Consider the following 24,214-nt stretch of genomic DNA (forward strand, 5'->3'; position numbering starts at 1 on the left):
GATGTGCAGCCAATAAGGAAGTTTATGTGAACCCATACACACTTGCTCCAGCCTCTCTTCTCTATCCCTCTGAATTTTTATTAATTATGTTATTTTACCTCAGTGAGGTTAACAAAACATTCTTTTCTATATCGACAGTTCCCTTAGTCTTTAATCTTTATTTAAATGGATTATAAGCTTTACACTGTTCCTTTTATTTTTCTTTTAAAGTACTTAAAAAAATTATATATTTTTATTAATGGCTGCACTGTGTCTTCATTGCTGTGTTGCAGGCTTTCTCAAGTTGCAGTGAGTTGGGGCTACTCTTTGTTGTTTTTCTCGGGCTTCTCATTGCAGTAGTTTCTCTTGTCATGGAGCATAGGCTCTAGAGCGCACTTTGTAGCTCGTGGACTCAGTAGTTGGGGCTCACAGTCTTTGGAGCGCAGGCTCGTAGTTGTGGCACATGGGCCCAGTCACTCCATGGCATGTGAGATCTTCCTGGATCAAACTCTGTCCCCCACAGTGACAGGTAGATTCATTCCTATCCACTGCGCTACCAGGGAAGTCCTACACCATTCCTTTTTTCTGTGATTTTTCCATTCATGAGTTTTTATTTTATCTTTTGGCTAACTGTCTATATTGCACATGGTTATATTTTGATTAAAAAAACACAAAAGTAAAATTGTTAAAGCTGTGTTTATATATATTTAATACTAAGCCTTTTTATCTTTCAAACTTTCTGTCTCCTCCCTAATGCCTACTTGATATTCTTCCTTCTTCATATGGAAAGTTTAAGGAAAAATGACAGTTATGTTTTATAAATAAAGCCATTAGGCTCACATAAGCTGAAATATGTCCAGATTCACATATATTAACAGTAGAATTTGAGCAGGTCAGGAAGCAACAGTTAGAACTGAACATGGAACAGCACACTGGTTCCAAATAGGGAAAGGAGTATGTCAAGGCCTATATTGTCACCCTGCTTATTTAACATCTATGCAGAGTACATCATGAGAAATGCTGGGGATGAAGCATAAGCTGAAATCAAGATTGCCGGGAGAAATATCAATAACCTCAGATATGCAGATGACACCACCCTTATGGCAGAAAGTGAAGAAGAACTAAAGAGCCTCTTGATGAAAATGAAAGAGGAGAGGGAAAAAGTTGGCTTAAAACTCAACATTCAGAAAACTAAGATCATGGCATCTGGTCCCATAACTTCATGGGAAATAGATGGGGAAACAGCGAAAGACTTTATTTTTGGGGGGCTCAAGAATCACTCCAGATGGTGACTGCAGCCATGACATTAAAAGATGCTTGCTCCTTGGAAGAAAAGCTATGACCAACCTAGACAGCATATTAAAAAGCAGAGGCATTACTTTGTCAACAAAGGCCCATCTAGTCAAAGCTATAGTTTTTCCAGTAGTCATGTATGGATGTGAGAGTTGGACTGTAAAGAAAGCTGAGTGCTGAAGAATTGATGCTTTTGAACTGTGGTGTTGAAGACTCTTGAGAGTCCCTTAAAGTGCAAGGAGAGCCAACCAATCCATCCTAAAGGAAATCAGTCCTGAATATTCATTGGAAGGACTGATGCTGAAGCTGAAGCTCCAATACTTTGGCCACCTGATGTGAAGAACTGATTCATTTGAAAAACCCTGATGCTGGAAAAGATTGAAGACAGGAGGAGAATTGGACAACAGAGGATGAGATAGTTGGATGGCATCACCAACTCAGTGGACATGAGTTTGAGTAAACTCCGGGAGTTGGCGATGGACAGGGAGGCCTGGCATGCTGCAGAGAGTCAAACATGACTGGGGTCAGACACGACTGAGCAACTGAACTGAACTGAATCTGAAATATGTCCAGATTCACATGTATTAATGGCAGAATTAGATATTAAATTCATACCTCCAGAACTCTAGGGATTATTCTGATTATATTTGAACTCTAATCTCTTAATCATAGACAGAACTAAGGCTTCCTTTGATGTGGTGAAAGGGTAATTTATTCTGTATTTTTTTTTTTGTCAAAAATGTATCTGAGCTGGTATCTGAGTCTTCCTCTCTTGGACATGCATGCACCTCTCAATACCACTCTCTATTTGCCCCCACCCTCTGACAACTGGTTTTTGCTTCTTTTTTGAGCAACTTTCATAACAACAACGAAGACATTTGAATGTTAGTTTTTATTCAAATACTATTTTTGTGAAAATGCTAAACTGATTATATGTAATATCACACATTAAGTTTGGGGGACATTCATGGTTGTTTGCCTTTGTTCCTTTTTGTTTTTGTTTTGGAGAGAGTGAGAGAGAACAAAGAGCTCTGGCCACAGACCCTAAACTAACTAGAAAATTGAAAGTACCCAAAAGCTTGATAATGCACTATCTGTACCGTCTTTTCCCAAAAGTCTCTTCAGTTAAAGTCCGAGTGCAGGAAGTTGGGTTGTCGGTCCTTTTCCAGGTGGAATCTGTACTTGTCCTCCTTTGTATGTCTGTCTGCCCCAGTGTCCAGTGATTACATATAATAAAAAATATGGCTTTGTTATGCACATAATTCCGTGAAAAGGAAAGTGGTTGGTTATGTAACATGACAGTTCACGTTCAGTTGTGTTGCTCTCAGGGGTTAGGATTGTCATTATCATAATGGTTATTTTAGCCTGTGAGTTTTTAGAGTTATCCAAGTTAAAATTTTAAGAACCAGCAAAGAGCAAGAGAGATGAAGTATTTAAAAGGTGCTTGCCATATATTTCTGGTTAATATGGAGATTTAATTGAAAAGTTCCTCTATTTAGGGTATAAATACTTCCCATGGCTCTTACCTGTACAACCATGCTTCCCCAGTCTGCTATTTATAAATCAAGAATAAAGTAACCTTTAAAAAGGTAATTCATCTAAAATTCCTGGATTAAATAAGGACAAATTTAAATCAAATTTCTAAATATATTATAAAAACCAAAAAGGTAAAATTTAGGTATACCATATACAGTTAGATTAAAAGACAGAAAGAAATGATGTGGTTTAAAAACAAGTTGAAATAGGCAACTGAAAGACAAGCAAAGTAAAGCCATCTAAGAATAAAATACAAGATTAAAAATTCATGAGTACTAGATAAAATAAATTAAAATTTTGATAAAATAAAGAATTGTCAGTATACAACATAGTTAAAACAAGTATCTTAAAAACTAGAAGAAAAACTGTTTAAAAAATAAAGCATAAAATCCTGGCCTTAGAAAACCTCAAGTGGGGGCAGACAAGGGCTTCCTTGTATAGAGCTCTTTCAGTGGGAGGCTGCCCAGTTGGAAAGTCTCTGGATTGTGAGCCTGTCCCCTTAGTGGGCTCCCTGAGTAACCATGCTTGTCCTGCTCTCTCAGTGCTGACTTTTCTTCATGCCTGTTGGATGTTTGCAGGAATAGGTCTCTTCCAAGATTCTGGGTTAAATGAGGGCTTTGTAAATCTCTACCCAACAAGAAAATATGCTTGAAATTTTAAAATGTATTAGTTTGATTTTTGATGATGAAGATTTTTTCTAAGGCTTAGCAAGAATACGTATGATGCACATATGGCAGTGTATAATCTTTTGGCAAATTACTCAACTTCTCTAAGCTTCAGTTATCTTGTCTCCAGTAAAGGTAATGCTTACTGTATTAGGTTATCATGAGATTAAATTGCCAGTTGAAATGAAAATTGTATGTAAACACTTAATACAGTACCTAATAGGAATAAATGACAGATCTATTAATTTATCTCATAAACTAATTTTCTCGTAAATAAATTTCCAACCTCATTCTGTGGTTGGGAATATTAATTGAAATAATGGTAACTTCGACTTCTTAGTTTATGATGACTGAGGAAATACAAAATAATGCTTGACACAGGAGAAAACTTGAGATAATTGTATTCATTTATCTTGCTTGATGTCAAGCTGACAAGAAATGGGAGGAGGGTAGTTGTGAGGTAGTTCTCTGTCCCCTTCTGCATTACATAGGTCCGTTTAGACAGTTAAGAATAGCTGGAGGCTCTGCTCTGGCTCCTTTGAACCTCCCCTCTTCTGAGACACAGAAGATTGCAGTTCCAAGGTCTAGACTTACTTAACTTCAGCTTCCTTAATTTTCCCAAGGTGCATGGTAAAGGTATCTGTTGTGGTTATGGTTTTTGCTTTTTATTGTCTCTTCCTTGTCAGGTGTTCCATCTTTTCTTTTCCTGATTTTTACCAACAAGTGTGTATGAGAAGTACATTTCAGCCTATGAAACAGTAGGCTGATGTTAGTTATTCTTAAAAACAGCACAGTACTTTTGTTTTTCTGTGACATTATAGGCACTCTGGTTTCCGTTATTGGAGGCAATGATGGCCCCTCAGAAGCTGTCTAGTTCAGCTTCACCTCATCCACACTCTGAAGGTAAGTTTATCAGCATCCATCTATACCATCACTCAAGTTTTATCTGCTAGAAATAGTCATTTAAATACCTCCTCCAAACATCATATTTTTATTATTATCCTTAATGAAATCATACTGTAATGTTGATCTCATTTTTCAGGTTCACTTCTTTCTGAGGCACCAGTTACATCCTTTGTCTAAATAACAGTAGCTTTAAAATATCAAACTTAGCTTGGTTAGCTAAGTTTCTAGGAAGCTTTATTCCTGACTTACAGGAAAAACCTAAAACTCTGATTTTAAACTAACCTTAATATTAACATGTTGTTACAACAGCTCTGAAATCTTTGACCATGCAAGTTCTCAACAGTATGGCAGCATTTATTGCCCTTCCATCCATCCTGCAGCGAATCTTACAGGTGAGTTGAAAGGGTAAAATTCAGTGTTGATCAATTTTAACCTATATTTTAGTTATGTATATATAAATAATGTTTAAGCGGGTCTCGAACACAATGCAGCTGATTTTTGGCATTAGATAATATCTAAGGCATGACTGTGACTCTCATCCTTTAGCTGTCATCCAGAGATGTCAGTTTACCTGGCACACCCTTGCAGCCTTCAGTTGTTCACTGTGACCTTGGGATTCAGATACATAAGCTTCTTTTTGGTGTCCTGTTTCCAGCTGGTTACACTTTTTAGTGCAAAAAAACCACATAAAAATTGTTAATATGGACATTTCTTAATCTTGTTACTTAGGTTTTCTAATTCATCCTAAAACTTTGTCCAAAACTCATCTCTTACTCTTCAGCAAAAAGGCCTGAACCTTTCCAACTTCATCAAAAAGAGAATGCTAAAAATATGCTAAGATATTTTTAGAAAAATCTGTGAACATTCTTGGGCAAACAGTAGGAATTATCCTTAGAATCCATTTTGTCTTTCCTTACTTTATGCAGGATAAGTGAAAAGTGAAAGTGTTAGTCGCTCAGTCATGCCCAGCTCTTTGCAACCCCATGGACTATAACGTGCCAGGCTCCTCTCTGTCCATGGAATTCTCCAGGCAAGAATACTGGAGTGGGTAGCCATTCCCTTCCCCAGGGAATTTTCCCAACCCAGGGATCAAACCCTGGTCTACCACAATGCAGGCAAATTCTTTACCATCTGAGCCACCAGGGAAGCAGGATACAGACACACCAAAACAAAGCAAAACAGTAATATGATGCTATTGATCTTCATAATTTTCAAATTATTTTTATCCAACCAAGAATGTTGCTTTCAGCTCTCTTTTAAGACTCTACAAGTTCTCCTTTCCCATCTGGTATGAAGCAGCTGGGCCTTTGCTGATAAAGACTACTGTATCCAACAGTCTTTCACCACATTGTATGTTATCATTTAGAATGTGTCTTCACATGTATCACTTCATTTGATCTTTATCATGAATTGAATAATAATTTGGTACAGACAGCTTTTCTTATATCTATTCTAAAATACATCTGTCATAAGGTTTTAGTCATATATGAACTATCTCTATAATGCAGGAGTACTTTAATTTACCAATAAATTAGAAAAAAATGAAATCCTAAAGCCAAAAGTGTCTTTCCTCTCATTATACACATTTATCTTTATGTTGAGCTTTCATCACATTTTAATACATAAATTATAATAAATAGAAATTGATTTTTTCTTTTGGCAAATGCATATAATTTTTTTTAAAATAGTGTATTTCGAGACTCGTATCCTTGAAGGCTTTTGATATTTGAAAATCTTTATTTTTGTGTTATACTGGTATTCATTTTAGTTGTAGTCTTACCATTTCCACCATCAGTGGTTAACTCACACTAATCAAGAGAGTATGCTGATTGTTAAATTCCTGTTTTCACGTAACTCTACCTTATGTTTGTATAGAGATTTTTATTTTTTCAAGTTGCTTTCACAGATACTGTTTTTGAAGCTCACAAGAATCTCTTGAAGTAGGTGGGGCTACTATAAAAATTTCTGTTGATGAAGGAGGAAACTAAAGTATAGAAAGTTATGTACCTGATCCACCAGTAGAGGCAACATCCAGACTACCACCAAAGTCTCTGATCTCTTAATATACATGGTCTCCTACTATATCATGTAAGCTCCTTCATTTGCTTCATTCAGTCCCTGGTGTTTTGTGGCACTCTAATCTTATAAATCTAGTGGCTTCCCTGGTGGTTCAGGTGGTAAAGAATCCACCTGCAGTGGGTTTGATCTGGGTTTGATCCCTGGGTTGGGAAGATTCCCTGGTTTGGGAAGATCTCCTGGAGAAGGGAATGGCTACCCACTACAGTATTCTGGCCTGGAGAATTGCATGGACTATACAATCCATGAGATCTCAAAGAGTCAGACACAACTGAGTGACTTTCACTGGTTTTTTTGAGGAGTTAGTTATTAATTGATTTATATATTATATGTTACCCTGTTTGGTTAATTATCTGGGTAGATGGAAAAAAGGCACAGTTCTTGCCTTAAAAGACCTGTGGGGAGACAAGAAAATATCTGATATAACAATTCATAGGGCTCTAAAGAGCAGGTCATATTGGCTGCCTTAAGGATTACATGCTCTGAACCCCAGGTAGGGTAATTGCTACTTCTGTATCTGTACACTTTCAGTCCACATGATAATAGTGGAACAGCCATGTGAAAGCATGACTCTGCCCCTTGACTCTACCTGATTGACTCGGAGTGGGCAGCTGGCCAAGAGGGGCCAACCAGTATCCTCTTCAGGAAATTTTGGAACTGAATTGAAAAGGTGAAGAGTTTCTCTGCAGTTCTCTGGATTATATAAGGTACAAAAGTTCAGGAGCTGACAGTGACTACCTTTCTGTCATATGGACTGAAATAGTATAAAGTTAATCTTCAGAGAGAAGAACAATGAAGCAGGCACACAAAGAGGAGAATAGACAAGATACATGGAGAAGAGAGAAGATAGAAGGAGAGAATTCAAGACATTGGGAGAGGAGTGTGGAGAGAAAATCCTGAAGGTGTCTGCATCCCTCATTGTTGTTCTTAAGCCTTACCTGTATTCCTTTGTTTGGATCCTTAAACACCCCAGCACCTTTACAATTATTATATTTTTTGAGTAAGATAGAATGAGCTAGGTTTCTCCTCTGTGGCCAGAGGAATGCCAATGAAAGTATATATGTGAGACAGACTGTGGAAAGATTTCCTGGAGGAGTAGATGTCTGAACTGAATCTTAAAAAACCTAAAGGAATCAGTGGTTTAAGAAAAAAAAAAAGGACTATTCTAAGCAGAGTGAACTATATATAAAAGAATCTGAGGTGAAACATGGTTGGTATGTTTGAGGAGTTGCAGATGTTTAAGTATGCTTGGAACATAGGACAAGATTAAAGTTGCGTCACAGAGCTGAAGTTTGAGAGGCAGGGACCCTGTCCTTAATTGCTTTGTAAACTGTAGAAGGGACTTTGGTTTTTATTTTAAATTCACTAAATAGTCATTACAAGATTTTAACCAGAGGACTGATGGAATGAGGTTTCTTTTTAGAAAGATCACTCCGTCTGTATTATATAGGATAAAGTGGAAGGGCTCGAGACTGAGACTGAAGGCATAGAAATACCCAGAATGTATTCGTAATAGGTACTCAAAGTTTGTTAATTGAGTTACATAGAATGGATAGGAGAAGTGGATTCAGAACTTGCTTAGCTAACAGAATTTAATTGACCTTTTGACTGATTAGATGTAGGAGAACACAAGAAGAACCCAGCTAAGCCCCTGATTTCAGTTTTGTTTGGCTAACAATGAGCAGTGGGGATACAAGACCAGACTTCATAGGAAGAGGTAAGAAGTGGAGAGGAAGATTTGGAAGTCATCAGCACAGAAGTAGTAGTTAAATTCTTTGAAACTAGAGGAAGTTCAGCATGAATGGAATTAGTAAAGAAGGCTTAAGGCCAAAATGGAGTTCTAGGAAACATTCAAGTATCAGAGGGTTTACCTATTTTTATTGCCCCTTAGAAGAGATATTGACATGATGAGAGGTTCTCAAAGATCTTCCTGACCTAAATGTTCATTCAAAATGTTCCTGGGGACCTTAATTGTACAGGTTTCATTCATGAACATTAGGTGATAAGTCAGTATTTTTTTTTTCCCTTTCAGTTTTGATAAGTTAGTATTTTTAAGGGACCATATTTATGTTATATACATTCTGCCTTTACTCCCTGTTCTTATCTTCACTCTATGGCAAAAGTAATTTTTGGCTTCTGAAAAGCTGCTTATGACTGTTTTACTAAGGGAATTAATACAAACAAATGACTTATACTCTCTCGGCATTATTCATATTTTAAAGTAATGTTTGATAAATAATAATAAGTAATGCTTGATCAGTAAAAATTGTATTTTTTTTTAATTTTTTTAAATTTTTAAATTTCTTTTTATTGGAGCATAATTGCTTACAATGTTGTATTAGTTTCTGCTGTACAACAGTGTGAATCAGCTGTATGTTTACATATATCCCCTCACTCTTTAGCCTCCCTCCAACCCCAGTTCACCCCATCCCACCCCTCTAGATCATCACACAGTACCAAACTGAGCTCCCTGTGCTATACAGCCAGCTTCCCATATGTATGCTATAATAAGTATCAGAAAGCAATAGAGGTATTGCTATTTGCAAGAACATAGATGGACCTAGAGAATATTATACTTAGTGAAGTGAGTCAGAAATAAATACTGTATTGTTGTTATTGTTCAGTCACTAAGTCATGTCCAACTCTTTCCAACCCCATGTACTGCAGCACACCAGGCCTCCCTATATGAAAAGTGAAAGTGTTAGTTGCTCAGTTATGTCCAACTCTTTGAGACCCCATGCACTGTAGCCCACCAGGCTCCCCTGCCATGGAATTTTCCAGGCAAGAATACCGGAGTGGTTGGCCTTTCCTTCTCCAATCACTTATATATGGGACTCTAAAAAGAAGACAAATGAATCTACATACAAATCAGAAACAGACTCACAGATATAAAAAAACAAGTTTATGGTTACCAAAAGGAGGAGGGGGGAGAGGAACAAATTAGGAATATGGGTTTAACAGATGCAAACTCCTGTGTATAAAATGGACAAACAACATGCATTTACTGTATGGCATGGGAAATTATATTCAATATCATATAACCTATAACAGAATATAATCAGAAAAAATAACTGAATCACTATGCTTTACACCTGAAACTAACCCAATATTGTAAACCAACTATTACTTCAATTTAAAAGAAAGAAAATGCTGGAAAAAAGTGGTCATCACATCTTTTTATAACATGCTTTTTAAAAAACTAGTTTGTTTGAAGTACCTAAATGTGCTCTTCTTTTGTAGATTATGGACAAGTTAAAGAGAAACTTCAGCAGTTATTTATTGCTGAAGAATCTAGCTGACATATTTGGAAAATAATTTGAAAAGCTAGTAGATTGTGTGCATGCTGTGCCAGAAGCCTTGAGCTCTCTTTTGCATTCTATAATTTATATGTTGCCCCAGCATGAGGTTATTTTCATGATTTTGCTTTTAAATTATGCATATTAGAGTGAAATGTACTGATACAAATATAGACGTGACCTATAAAGGTTTCTTCTTTTTCCAGCATTTAACCTTTTCAAGACCTCTTTGTTCTCCAAACCACCCTTGTCATAGGTGAATAACAGAGCTTTTTTGTGCTGGAGTGTGTGCTTTTCTGTCCACACATACACAGTACATACTTGTATTGTGTATGTGTGGACATGTTAGAGTAGCTGTTACAATGTTTTTGTAATAAAGTATTACATAGTGTCCATTTATACTTAAAGAGGTATATTTACTGAGAGCTTGACCATAAGTGTAATTGGATGTAAGTTCAGAAGTGTTAACATGGATCCGTTTTTATGCAAAGAAAATTAAAAGATTGTCTCATGCGTACATGGCGTGAGTTGTTGTTCTAGTAAAGAGGTAGTCTGAGATGTCTGTTGTTTTGTCTCTTGCAGATGCTCTGCACATTGTTGGACAGGTATCTTTAACTTAGTGAGACAGATTTCCCCAGTAAGTTTAAGTGATTTGTTCAAGCCCAAAGTAAACTTGTTAATTAGTACACGAATGTCTCAGTGAGACAGATTTCCCCACTAAGTTTAAATGATCTGTTCAAGCCCAAAGTAAACCTGTTAATTAGTACAGGAAGTAAACTTGTTAATTAGGACATGGTTTCTTCAGCAGTACCTCAGCATCAGGACCAGGAACCTATGGCAGACAATCTGGTGCTGCTCTTGACCAGCTGAAAGTACTGATCACTGATCTGAGTTAGAAACTGCATCTGTCCTGTCTTCAGGAACCATCACCAGAGCATAGAAGAGAAAAAAAACAAATCCTAAGATTATGTTGTACAAGTGCATGAAAGCACAGTTTCTTCTCACATTTCTATATCTTTCTCCTAAGTTTTCCCTGGTCCACAGTCTTTTTTTTTTTTTTTTTTTCCTCTTAACATCTGAACTCACTGTACCAAGATTTTAATAACCCCTACTCCTTAGTAAGTAACCAGAAGTGTTCCCCATACCTCCCAGCAAACATTAGTTTATCATTTAGTTACTCGTATTTGTTACTTTTATCTAGCAAATACTAGTTTATTATTTAGTTTATTAGTTTGTATGTCATTTTTCTTTCTTGAAATCTCCTCCTAAGAAAGACTCAGAGACTGAGACCAAAATTTACAGCCACCAGCATTTGATTCCAGTACTCTTGTCTGGAAAATCCCATGGACAGAGGAGCCTTGTAGGCTACAGTCCATGGGGTCGCTGAGGGTCAGACACGACTGAGCGACTTCACTTTCACTTTTCACTTTCATGCATTGGAGAAGGAAATGGCAACCCACTCCAGTGTTCTTGCCTGGAGAATCCCAGGGACGGGGGAGCCTGGTGGGCTGCCGTCTCTAGGGTCGTACAGAGTTGGACACGACTGAAGCGACTTAGTAGTAGCAGCAGCATTTGATAATAGGGATGGGACCTCAAGGTGGACTATGGGGAGAGAAACCTAAATCCCCAACCACAGAGAATGGTTGAATAACGCATACCATCTTCACATGTTTCATACCCTGTAACTGTTCCTATTATTTGATGATATGGGAAACTGCTCACAACATACTATTAAGTAAAAAAAGTAAATGTATTATGTGAAATGCCCCCCAAAATACATCCTTCTTTCTCCTTCCCCAGAAATAAGACTGGAAGAATATACCTCAAAAAATCAAAAGTGTTTCTATTGGGGTGGTTGGATTTCAGTTCACTTTTATTTTTGTACACAACAGTGTTTTTCAAATTGTTTATGATAAACTCTTTGGCATACCTCATATGAAAAGCAGTGGAAGGAACCTTGTCTAGGTATCTGTTGTTTATCAGTAGTGATTTGATTAAAAAAAACTTTGAAAAACTGCAAGTTGCTTAGATTCAGAAACTGATCTCCTAAACTGGCGTGACTTGGTTTGGACCAGACGGTGGCCAGATGTGGGTCATAGGAGGAGTTGAACAGATTCTGGGTGTTCTTGAGTACTTTGGTTTTAATGTAGCAGATAAATAAGAGCTCAAAAAGGGATGTGTGTCTATTAGTTGCTCAGTCATGTCCGACTCTTTGTGACCTCATGGACTACAGCGTGCCAGGCTCCTCTGTTCATGGGGTTTTCCTGACAAGAATACTGGAGTGGGTTGCCATTTCCTTCTCCAGGGGATCTTCCTGACCAGAGATTGAACCTGGGTCTCCTGCATTGCAGGCAGATTGTTTACCATCTGAGCTACCAGGGAAGCCCCCCAAAACGATAGGTGATGTTTAATAAGAAGGAAAGGAAGCTTGCTGCAGAAAATCAGAGTGAAATTTATGGTTGTTAAGCAAGAGACCTGGATCATTTAAATTTTATTTGCTTTTCCAAAATGCTTTGATGACCTGAGACCAGTGTACATTTCCAGTAGAAAGGCTCATAGAAGAATAAGTATTTTGTGACTATTGACAAATACTTAAGAGTATTTGACTTTATCAGATAACTTATATTTTAAAATACATTTAAAATAACAAGAATGGAATTATAATCTTTAGCAACTTTTTTCTAATTAGGACCCAGTTTATGGAAAAGGAAAACTTGGAGAAATCCAGGGCCTTATTCTGGGAATGTTGGATACCTTTAACTATGAACAGGTAAGCTACTTTCTATTTCTAAGCCCATTCTAAGGTAGAAAGAAGCTATTCTTTTCTCTTTGCACCTATACTTTTCTTTAGAAATTACCATCTGTTTAGTGCAAGTTTGAAAGATTGAAGTGTATGACTTTCTAATTTTAAAATTTCTCTTGACCTTAATTAATTTATATTTTGTATACATATACACATATATTCTGGAATGTGTAATTGCAGCTTTAGAATTTATTTTACTCTTTTGATTCATGAGCGGTGGGACATAGATCTTGTTTTCCAAATGAAAAATATAAGAAACTTTCTTGGAAAATAATGGAATATAAAGGTATAACTCAAAAAAGGAAGGATCAGCATGAGTATAGAAAAATTGCAGAATAAAATTAGTGTTCTTTTAAACATTCTGAAACAGTTAATCACCACTAACCAGAAATGGTCATTCAGTTCAGTTCAGTAGCTCAGTCATGTCTGACTCTTTGTGACCCCATGAATTGCAGCACGCCAGGCCTCCCTGTCCATCACCAACTCCCGGAGTTTACTCCGATTTACTCAGACTCACATCCATCACGTTGGTGATGCCATCCAGCCATCTCATACTCTGTTGTCCCCTTCTCCTCCTGCCCCCAACCGCTCCCAGCATCAGGGTCTTTTCCAGTGAGTCAACTCTTCACATGAGATGGCCAAAGTATTGGAGTTTCAGCTTTAGCATCAGTCCTTCCAATGAACACCCAGGACTGATCTCCTTTAGAATGGACTGGTTGGATCTCCTTGCAGTCCAAGGGACTCTCAAAGAGTTTTCTCCAACACCACAAATCAAAAGCATCAATTCTTCGGCGCTCAGCTTTCTTCACAGTCCAACTCTCACATCCATACATGACCACTGGAGAAACCATAGCCTTGACTAGATGGACCTTTGTTGGCAAAGTAATGTCTCTGCTTTTGAATATGCTATCTAGGTTGGTCATAAGTTTCTTCCCAAGGAGTAAGCGTCTTTTAATTTCATGGCTGCAGTCCCCATCTGCAGTGATTTTGGAGCCCCCAAAAATAAAGTTTGACACTGTTTCCACTGTTTCCCCATCTATTTGCCATGAAGTGATGGGACCAGATGCCATGATCTTTGTTTTCTGAATGTTCAGCTTAAGCCAACATTTTCACTCTCCTCTTTCACTTTCATCAAGAGGCTTTTGAGTTCCTCTTCACTTTCTGCCATAAGGGTGGTGTCATGTGTATATCTGAGGTTATTGATATTTCTCCTGGCAATCTTGATTCCAGCTTGTGCTTCTTCCAGCCCAGCGTTTCTCATGATGTACTCTGCACATAAGTTAAATAAGCAGGGTGACAATATACAGCCTTGATGTACTCCTTTTCCTATTTGGAACCAGTCTATTGTTCCATGTCCAGTTCAAACTGTTGCTTCCTGACCTGCATACAGGTTTCTCAAGAGGCAGGTCAGGTGGTCTGGTATTCCCATCTCTTTCAGAATTTTCCAGAGTTTATTGTGATCCACACAGTCAAAGGCTTTGGCATAGTCAATAAAGCAGAAATAGATGTTTTTCTGGAACTCTCTTGCTTTTTCCATGATCCAGCGGGTGTTTCTTCCCTTAACCCGAAACTGCCTGTGGCATTAATTCTCAGTAAGAGCCAGCTTAGTGTACAAATTTTTCTTCATGTACTTCAAAGTGACTCATGAAGCCACCAAGGAAAAGTGCCATTTAGACATGTTAGATACAATGTCTGCTTTTTCAATAGAAGAAAAAGAAATTGAGTGACAGAGCTTTTCTTAGGGTGTTGTAAGAACTGCAGTTTTGTTAAGTAAGCATAGTGCAAGGAAGCTGATCCCCCTTCAGGCACAGATTCCAGGATGGCAAAAGGAAGCTGAATGCAAAACTGAAAGTTTTTACAAACTTTGGAAGAGGAAGAAAAGATGGAGTTGATTGGAAAGAATTAAAATAGACCATTAGAACAAAAAGTTCTGCATTATAGATAAAGTTTAAGGACAAGACTGTGTAGCAAGGAGGATGGACAGTATATCTTCCCCTTTGGGACCAACAGAAAAGAACCCAACTGCACATCAAAATGATACATCTGAATGTTGAGAATTAGATGTAGTAAGGCACAGAAATGGTATGGACCTAACGGAAGCAGAAGATATTAAGAAGAGGTGGCAAGAATACACAGAAGAGCTGTACAAAAAATATCTTCATGACCAAGATAATCATGATGGTGTGATCACTGACCTAGAGCCAGACATCCTGGAATGTGAAGTCAAGTGGGCCTTAGAAAGCATCAAAGCTACGAACAAAGCTAGTGGAGGTGATGGAATTCCAGTTGAGCTATTTCAAATCCTGAAAGATGATGCTGTGAAAGTGCTGCACTCAATATGCCAGCAAATTTGGAAAACTCAGCAGTGGCCACAGGATTAGAAAAGGTCAGTTTTCATTCCAATCCCAAAGAAAGGCAATGCCAAAGAATGCTCAAGCTACCGCACAATTGCACTCATCTCACACAGTAGTAAAGTAATGCTCAAAATTCTCCAAGCCAGGCTTTAGCAATATGTGAACTGTGAACTTCCAGATGTTCAAGCTGGTTTTAGAAAAGGCAGAGGAACCAGAGATCAAATTGCCAACATCCACTGGATCATCGAAAAAGCAAGAGAGTTCCAGAAAAACATCTATTTCTGCTTTATTGACTATGCCAAAGCCTTTTGACTGTGTGGATCACAATAAACTGTGGAAAGTTCTGAAAGAGATGGGAATACCAGACCACCTGACCTGCCTCTTGAGAAACCTGTACGCAGGTCAGGAAGCAACAGTTAGAACTGGACATGGAACAATAGACTGTTCCAAATAGGAAAAGGAGTACATCAAGGCTGTATATTGTCACCCTGCTTATTTAACTTATGTGCAGAGTACATCATGAGAAACGCTGGGCTGGAAGAAGCACAAACTGGAATCAAGATTGCCGGGAGAAATATCAATAACCTCAGATATGCACATGACACCACCCTTATGGCAGAAAGTGAAGAGGAACTCAAAAGCCTCTTGATGAAAGTGAAAGTGGAGAGTGAAAAAGTTGGCTTAAAGCTGAACATTCAGAAAACGAACATCATGGCATCTGGTCCCATCACTTCATGGGAAATAGATGGGGAAACAGTGTCAGATTTTATTTTTGGGGGGCTCCAAAATCATTGCAGATGGTGACTGCAGCCATGAAATTAAAAGACACTTACTTCTTTGAAGGAAATTTATGACCAACCTAGATAGCATAGTCAAAAGCAGAGACATTACTTTGCCAACAAATGTCCGTCTAGTCAAGGCTATGGTTTTTCCAGCGGTCATGTAGGGATGTGAGAGTTGGACTGTGAAGAAGGCTGAAGGCCGAAGAATTGATGCTTTTGAACTGTGGTGTTGGAGAAGACTCTTCGAGAGTCCCTTGGACTGCAAGGAGATCCAACCAGTCCATTCTAAAGGAGATCAGTCCTGGGTGTTCTTTGGAAGGAATGATGCTAAAACTGAAAGTCCAGTATTTTGGCCACCTCATGCAAAAAGTCAACTCATTGGAAAAGACCCTGATGCTGGGAGGGGTGGGGGCAGGAGGAGAAGGGGACAACAGAGGATGAGATGGCTGGATGGCATCACCGACTTGATGAATGTGAGTTTGAGTGAACTCCAGGAGTTGGTGATGGACAGGGAGGCCTGGCGTGCTGCAATTCATGGGGTCGCAAAGAGTCGGACATGACTGAGCGACTGAACTGAAGGAAACAATACTTTCCAAATACAGGGAACCTTAAATGACATAATGTGATAGCTGTGAAATATCTTTATGTGACTTAATGACAGATGTCACAGTCTTGAGTAGATTTAAATAGCTTTTAAGTGCTGATTGGAAAATGTGATCTCTTGCCCAAGGGAGATGAAAAATGAGTAATGACCGTTAGCTTTTCCAGTGAAAAGTTAATGTGGAATATTGCTATGGATGCAGTTTGTATTTAAAAAATCAGAGTATTTTTTTAACAATTGTTAGAACTTTGAGCAATTCAAAGAGAGCTTATTATATGAGTGTTAATAAATAAGTAGCTTTGGGTTAATCCAGTCATCTGAAAGCCATCAGTACCAAATTAAGCCACAATGATGGCAGAGTACTCATTTCTCCATAGTAACTAGTGACAGCCTTTTGATAATTATTTTGAGACTCTTGATGTAGTACTTATCAGTACTTGTGCATTGAAGTTAACCAGTTAAGTCTGAGGTGCTTTGATGTTTATTTGATCGATTTTATGCCTTTGTAGTATATTCCAATTCAGCTGTGGTTGAAAATGAAGCAAGTGCAATTGAGAGACTCAATTGACTCATCCCCTCTGTCTCTCACTTTATAAACAACTTTTTGTTGATTTCTTTTTATTTTTGTCATTCATAGACCCTGCTGGAAACAACAACTAGCCTTCTAAACCAAGATCTCCATTGGTCATTGTGTAACCTGAGAGCTTCAGTTACCAGAGGACTGAATCCCAAGCAGGATTACTGCTCTATTTGTTTGCAGCAGTACAAGAGACGCCAAGAAATGGCTGATGAAATTATTGTCTTTAGGTAAGAGAGGGAAGGAAATGTAGTACATATGAGTGTGTACATGTATTGCCAGGCAGGAGCACACATAGACACACAGCCCCAGTCCGCCATTCTGGGAGTGAACAAAACAAGGCAGAGTTCCTGTTCTCTTAGATCTTATATTCTGCATAGGGATCAGGGGGAAAGAGTATTAGAGTGGTCAGGTCACAAATAAATACAGATAATGAGAGCTATGGAGAGAAATAATACACAGGGTAAGGGGATGGGAAAAAGTGTTCAGGGTGAGAATGCTATTTTAAGATATGATAATGAGGAAAGATATGTCTAAGAAAGTGACATTTGTGCAGAATGCGAGTAGTAGGAGTGAAGGTAGGAATATATTTTAAGAGAAGAGCTAACTTGCTGATGTGAAGTGACAGGCAAAAACATCTTCAGCCCAAGCTACTGAATGAATGTGGTACTGTCCTCTAAAATAAGAAGAACAGGCATAAGGACCTAGGGAAATCAAGAGTTTTGTCTTGGAGATGTTAGGTTTGAGATGCCTTTTAAACATTTAAGTAGGAATGTCAGGTAGACAGCTATTCTAGTCAGAGATATGTCCTGGAAATATAAATTTAGAAATCATCAGCATGTAAATGATATTTAAAGCCACAATGCAAAGAGAGAAGAAGTCTAGTGCAAAAGTAGAAGGTTTGATCTCAGGAGGAAACAGCTCATCCAGAATATATAGATAGAGGCAGTGTAAGATGGACTCTAGAGCCAAGCTTTAAACCTTGAGTTCAAACCTTTACCCTTCCACTTCCTAGCTATTCCAGTGAAGGTGCTCAGTCGTGTCCAACTCTTTGCAACTCCATGGACTGTAGCCTACCAGGCTCCTCCATTCATGGAATTTTCCAGGCAAGAGTACTGGAGTGGGAGTGGGTTGCCGTTTCCTTCTCCTAGCTATTAGACTTTGACAAATCATTTCATCTCTTTACATCTTAGTTTGTTTATTTGTAAAGAGGGATAATAATGGTACCTACTTGCTAGAGTTTTTGTGAAGATTAAATGAGATAATTTACATAAGACACTTAAAACCATACTGACATACAGTAAGCACTGTATAAGTGTTAGCTTCTGTTTTTACAGATAAAGATTGGTAGATTTGGTGATTAGAAGGGAAAGTATTTCTTATCACATAAAGAGCCCGTTCATTCAACAACTATTTATCAAACACACTATGTGTCAGGTACTGTTAGAAGGGATAGGGTACTAGATGAACAAAACAAAGGTTTTGCTCTCAGAGTTTACACTCTAGTGAAAGAGATAGACAAGTGAAATGCCAGATAGTAAATAACAGGGTGGGGAAAAAAAAAAAAAGCATGTTAAGTGAGATGTAGAGTGTCTGTGGGAGAAGATGTTTTATGAAGAGTGGTCAGGGAGAACACCACTGTTCAGATGATTATGGACAGGTAGTTAAAAATGAATTAATTAATAAAAATGTAATAATTACCATGAGTAAATATGGTATAGAAGAGAGAGAACCCTGGGAACTAGTAATTTGTGAAGAGTTGTTAGGGAAACTTAAGTGACATTTGAGCAGAGACTTAAGGGAAGTTTCCATGCAATATTGGGGTAGAGTGCTCCAGACAGAGGATCAGCAAGTGCAGAAACCATGAGGCAGGTGCTTGGCATACTTCTCTGGAAGTGAGTGAGCAGGCTAGCATTGCCTGAGCAGAGTGAAGAGAAAATGATAAGAGATGACTTCAGCAGCCAAATCATGTAGGAACTAAATCATTATGAAGAATTAAACTCTTACTCTGAGACATTGGTGGGAATGCAAACTAGTACAGCCACTATGGAGAACAGTGTGGAGATTCCTTAAAAAACTGGAAATAGAACTGCCTTATGATCCAGCAACCCCACTGCTGGGCATACACACTGAGAAAACCAGAAGGGAAAGAGACACGTGTACCCCAGTGTTCATCGCAGCACTGTTTATAATAGCCAAGACATGGAAGCAACCTAGATGTCCATCAGCAGATGAATGGATAAGAAAGCTGTGGTACATATACACAATGGAGTATTACTCAGCCATTAAAAAGAATACATTTGAATCAGTTCTAATGAGGTGGATGAAACTGGAGCCTATTATACAGAGTGAAGTAAGCCAGAAGGAAAAACAGAAATACAGTATACTAACGCATATATATGGAATTTAGAAAGATGGTAACAATAACCCGGTGTACGAGACAGCAAAAGAGACACTGATGTATAGAACGGTCTTATGGACTCTGTGGGAGAGGGAGAGGGTGGGAAGATTTGGGAGAATGGCAATGAAACATGTAAAGTATCATGTGGGAAATGAGTTGCCAGTCCAGGTTCGATGCATGATGCTGGATGCTTGGGGCTGGTGCACTGGGACGGCCCAGAGGGATGGTATGGGGAGGGAGGAGGGAGGAGGGTTCGGGATGGGGAACACATGTATACCTGTGGCGGATTCATTTTGATATTTGGCAAAACTAATACAATTATGTAAAGTTTAAAAATAAAATAAAATTGGAGAAAAAACCAAAAAAATAAAAAATAAAAAAAAAAAAAAAAAAGAAAAGCCATTGGATGGTTTTGAGGATAGGGTTGACACAATATAATCTATGTATTGAGGATCACTTTGACTGCTGTGGTGAGAACAGACTGCAGAATATCAAGGGTGAAAGTGGAACGACCATTTAGGCTAATCCAAGTGAGAGATCTCCAGGACCATATCGGGCACCTACTGACCTGGGGAGTTCCTCTTTCAGTATCCTATCATTTTGCGTTTTCATACTGTTCATGGGGTTCTCAAGGCAAGAATACTGAAGAGGAACTAAAAAGCCTCTTGATGAAAGTGAAAGTGGAGAGTGAAAAAGTTGGCTTAAAGCTCAACATTCAGAAAATGAAGATCATGGCATCTGGTCCCATCACTTCATGGGAAATAGATGGGAGAAACAGTGGAAACAGTGTCAGACTTTATTTTTGGGGGCTCCAAACTTACTGCAGATGGTGACCGCAGTCATGAAATTAAAAGACGCTTACTCCTTGGAAGGAAAGTTATGACCAACCTAGATAGCATATTGAAAGGCAGAGACATTACTTTGCCAACAAAGGTCCGTCTAGTCAAGGCTATGGTTTTTCCTGTGGTCATGTATGGATGTGAGAGTTGGACTGTGAAGAAGCTGAGCGCCGAAGAATTGATGCTTTTGAACTGTGGTGTTGGAGAAGACTCTTGAGAGTCCCTTGGACTGCAAGGAGATCCAACCAGTCCATTCTGAAGGAGATCAGCCCTGGGATTTCTTTGGAAGGAATGATGCTAAAGCTGAAACTCCAGTACTTTGGCCACCTTATGCGAAGAGTTGACTCACTGGAAAAGACTCTGACGCTGGGAAGGATTGGGGGCAGGAGGAGAAGGGGACGACAGAGGATGAGATGGCTGGATGGCATCACTGACTCGATGGACGGGAGTCTGGGTGAACTCTGGGAGTTGGTGGTGGACAGGGAGGCCTGGCGTGCTGCGATTCATGGGGTCGCAAAGAGTCGGACATGACTGAGCGACTAAACTGAACTTAACTGAAGTGAGAGATGGCCCAAGATGATTGTAATGAAGTAAGCAGTGATGGGATTCTGTATATATTCTGAAGGAATAGCTGACAAGATCTGTTTATAGATTGTATATGAGGTACGAAAGAAGGAATAGTTTTCGGCCTGAGAAACTGGAAGGCTCTAGTTACTATTTAAAGGCTGGATGAGAGTGTGCATTGAGGGTGGGGTTTGGTGGAAATCAAGAATTTGGTTTGGGGCATGTTACATATATGGGGGAGGATAGAGAAAAGATTTTAAAGACTATCGAAGAGAGAAAAGTACTGACTTCTGAGGTGGTCCAACGTTTCAGGTTGGAGAAGTGAGAAGGAATCAGTGAAGATGACTTAGAATTACGCTCAACACTTACTTCTGGAAGTTTTATTTGGTAGCTTAATGTAATTAACAGGAAATTTCTTTGTAGTAATGATGTTAGAATTTACTGTATAGTAGTAACATTTTTGTGAATGCTTATAAATCAAATCATGACTCTCAAATTTGAAGAGAAATACCACTCATGTCATTATCAAATGACTTAAATAATTATTATTTTCCCCAGTTGACGTTGTTCAAACCATCTAAAGATGTTTCATAGTTTGAGAAATGAGCGGAAGTTCAACTCACCCCTGGGTAGTTTGTAGTCAGAGAACTGTGATGCTGTTGTACTCACAACTGAAGTGTACAAATACATGAGTCTGGATTTTGAAAAAGAGAGGAGAGCAACAAGTAAATCTCTTTTCTTATTTCTTAAACTATATACCCACCAATGCATTTCAGCTTACTGGAAATAATTATCACTTTTAAATACTGTCTAATACAACTTAGGTTTATGATTTTATGATAATGAAAAGTGTCAATTGGTTACCTTCATTTTGCAGCTGTGGCCATTTATATCACTCGTTCTGTCTGCAAAGCAAAGAGTGCACCATAGAAATTGAAGGGCAAACAAGATGGACGTGCTACAAATGCAGCTCAAGTAACAAAGCAGGAAAGTTGAGTGAAAATTCATCTGAAGTTAAAAAGGGAAGGATAACCCCATCACAGGTAAAACTTGTTTTCATGTCAAGGTGGTGAAGGAAATGGCAACCCACGCCAGTATTCTTGCCTGGAGAATTCCATGGACAGAGGAGCCTGGCAGTATACAGTCCATTGGGTTACCAAGAGTAGGACACGACTGAGTGACTGTCACTCTCACTCATGCAGATAGTCTTTTCTTGACGGTGTCTTTTAGACCTGGCCTCATTTTTTTTCAGGTCTTTTCAGGCCTCAGCAAATTTACTTAGTCTTCTGTTTCCTGCACCTTCCTCCATGCCGCCCTATCCTGTAGTTGACGTTAACATCACTTAGTGAAATGTTGGACCCATTGCTTTTTTCTCTCTGTTTTTGGCTTGAGAAACTGGAAGTCTGTAGTTGCGATTTATTTAGATGTGGAAGGTTAGAAGGGAGCATGCATTGGAGATGGGAGTATAGAGAAAAGAAAGGTTATAAAGATTATCGAATATAGAAGGATTGACTTCTGAGGTGATCCAGCATTTCAGATTGGAGAAATGAGGAGCAATCAAAGATGATTTAGAATTATGTTTAAATCATCTAACTTATGCTAAATCTTTTTACTTTCATGCATTGGAAAAGGAAATGGCAACCCACTCCAGTGTTCTTGCCTGGAGAATCTCAGGGACGGGGGAGCCTGGTGGCTGCCGTCTATGGGGTCACACAGAGTCGGACACGACTGAAGTGACTTAGCATAGCATATGCTACATCAATTAAACTTTGAATATTAAGTCAGAAGATAACCCAGGGAAAAAACTCTGACCTGGCTTCTCCCAGATAATAGTTCAGAGTTTCTGCACTCCTGTGGTAGCCACTAGTATCCATATTCATCCAGTAAATACAGAACCATGTGCCAGGCACCATGTTAAATGCTAGAACAAGACATTTGTCTTATGGAGTTTGTATGACAACAAAATTATAAACAGATTTCCAGTAAGTGTTCTCCAGTTCTTTCTGACACCAATTACATGGTGTTTTTTCTATATTCAGTTCTGACACCAACTCTGTCAGTTCTCTGGGTTCCAACTGTATGCCCAGTAATGCCATTCAGTTCTCATACCCACCACCAGAAATTAGTGTCAGACTTTATACATTTAAGGGTCCATTCCCAAGAGACTGTCCTTACTTCAGACACCAGTTACAAATGGGGTACCAGATTACATACTGTTCTATCTGACTTGACAAATTTAGGGGTCCCTATGATCCACTCCCCCAGGTTTAATAATTCAGTAGGACAATTCACAGAACTTGGGAACATGCTTTATGTTTACCTGTTTATTATAAAGGATAGTCAGGAATAGCCATATGAAAGAGATGCATAGGGCAAGGTAAGGGGGTGCCCGGAGCTTCCATGCCGTATCTTGGCATACCACCTTCCCAGTTATCAGTGTGCTCACCAACCCGGAAACTCCTTGAACCTCAACATTTAGGGGTTTTTATTGGAAGTTTCATTACCTAACCATGATTGATTAAATCACTGGCCATTAGTGCTTAGACTCAATATCTAGCCCCTCTCCCCTCTTCCTATATGGGAATGGGGGAAGGATTGGGAGGGAAGAACTGAAAGTTCCAAATCTCTAGTCATGGTTTGATCTTTCTGATGACCAGCTGCCATCCTGAAACTATGTAGGGGTCCCCAAGTACCAGTCATCTCATTAGCATTCAGAAGGCAGTCTATCACTCAGGAGAGTCTGAGAGTTTTAGGAACTATGTGATAGGAACCAGGGACAAAGACTGAATGATATTTTTTATTATACCACAAGTACTTACAGATGAACTGTGCTATAAAAGTAGATAATGAGCAGAGCTGATCTAGACATGAGATGTCATGGAAGATTTCTTCAAAGTGTTAGTTAGCTGCCCCCTAAGCAAAAAAAGAAGATAGAGTTTAAGCACAAGGATAGGCAGGAGGAGAAATATGCCAGGCAGAGGGAACAGTATATAGAATAAACAAAGCACCTCTGCAGGAACTAGACACTGAGTATGATTGGATCCAGAGGGTGAAAGAATGGTATTATATGAAATTAGTAAGTAAACAGGGACCATACTAATTATTTTTATGTTTGTGCTAAAGAAACAAGACATTGAAGGGCTTTAAAGAAGAATATATGATCAAAATAGTAGTTTTTTTTTTAAAGAATAGTGCTTTTAAAAGAACTGCAGTACAGAAAATGAATTGAAAGGAAAACAAGAATAGGTGAATGTAGGGAGACCCAAGAATATTGAAATTATTTTGTGGAAAGAAATAGTAACTTGTACTAGAATGGTGGAAGTTGGAATGGAGAAGAGAACCATATGTGAGATGTGTTTGAGATGAGTACAAACATCAAAATAATTAATATGGTCCCTGTCTACCTCGCTAGCTTCATCTCATACTGCTCTTTCACCTTCTAGATGCAGTTATGCTCAACTTTTAATTCTATATTATTTTCTGCTTTACAACAGGTAACCTATATTTGAGAGGTAGAATTAATAGGACTTGGGATAATTAAA

The 24,214-nt window shown here is 38.6% G+C and overlaps 1 protein-coding gene across 10 annotated transcripts in view; it reads left to right on the plus strand.

The window, feature by feature from the left end:
- VPS8 (VPS8 subunit of CORVET complex) overlaps nt 1–24,214 on the plus strand; it is a 302,600-nt gene that overhangs the window by 202,213 nt on the left and 76,173 nt on the right. For all 10 annotated transcript variants that reach the window (XM_086397371.1, XM_086397382.1, XM_086397390.1 and 7 more), the window contains 5 exons: nt 4,295–4,376; nt 4,689–4,771; nt 12,441–12,521; nt 16,929–17,098; nt 21,550–21,715. In XM_086397371.1, the coding sequence (XP_086253497.1) occupies nt 4,295–4,376; nt 4,689–4,771; nt 12,441–12,521; nt 16,929–17,098; nt 21,550–21,715 (582 nt within the window). The remainder of the gene's footprint in view (nt 1–4,294; nt 4,377–4,688; nt 4,772–12,440; nt 12,522–16,928; nt 17,099–21,549; nt 21,716–24,214) is intronic.

The sequence above is a fragment of the Bos grunniens genome, chromosome 1 (genome assembly GCF_055505025.1).
Source record: "Bos grunniens cultivar Pamir isolate PY7600 chromosome 1, Bosgru_T2T1.0, whole genome shotgun sequence".
Classification (NCBI taxonomy): Eukaryota; Metazoa; Chordata; class Mammalia; order Artiodactyla; family Bovidae; genus Bos; species Bos grunniens.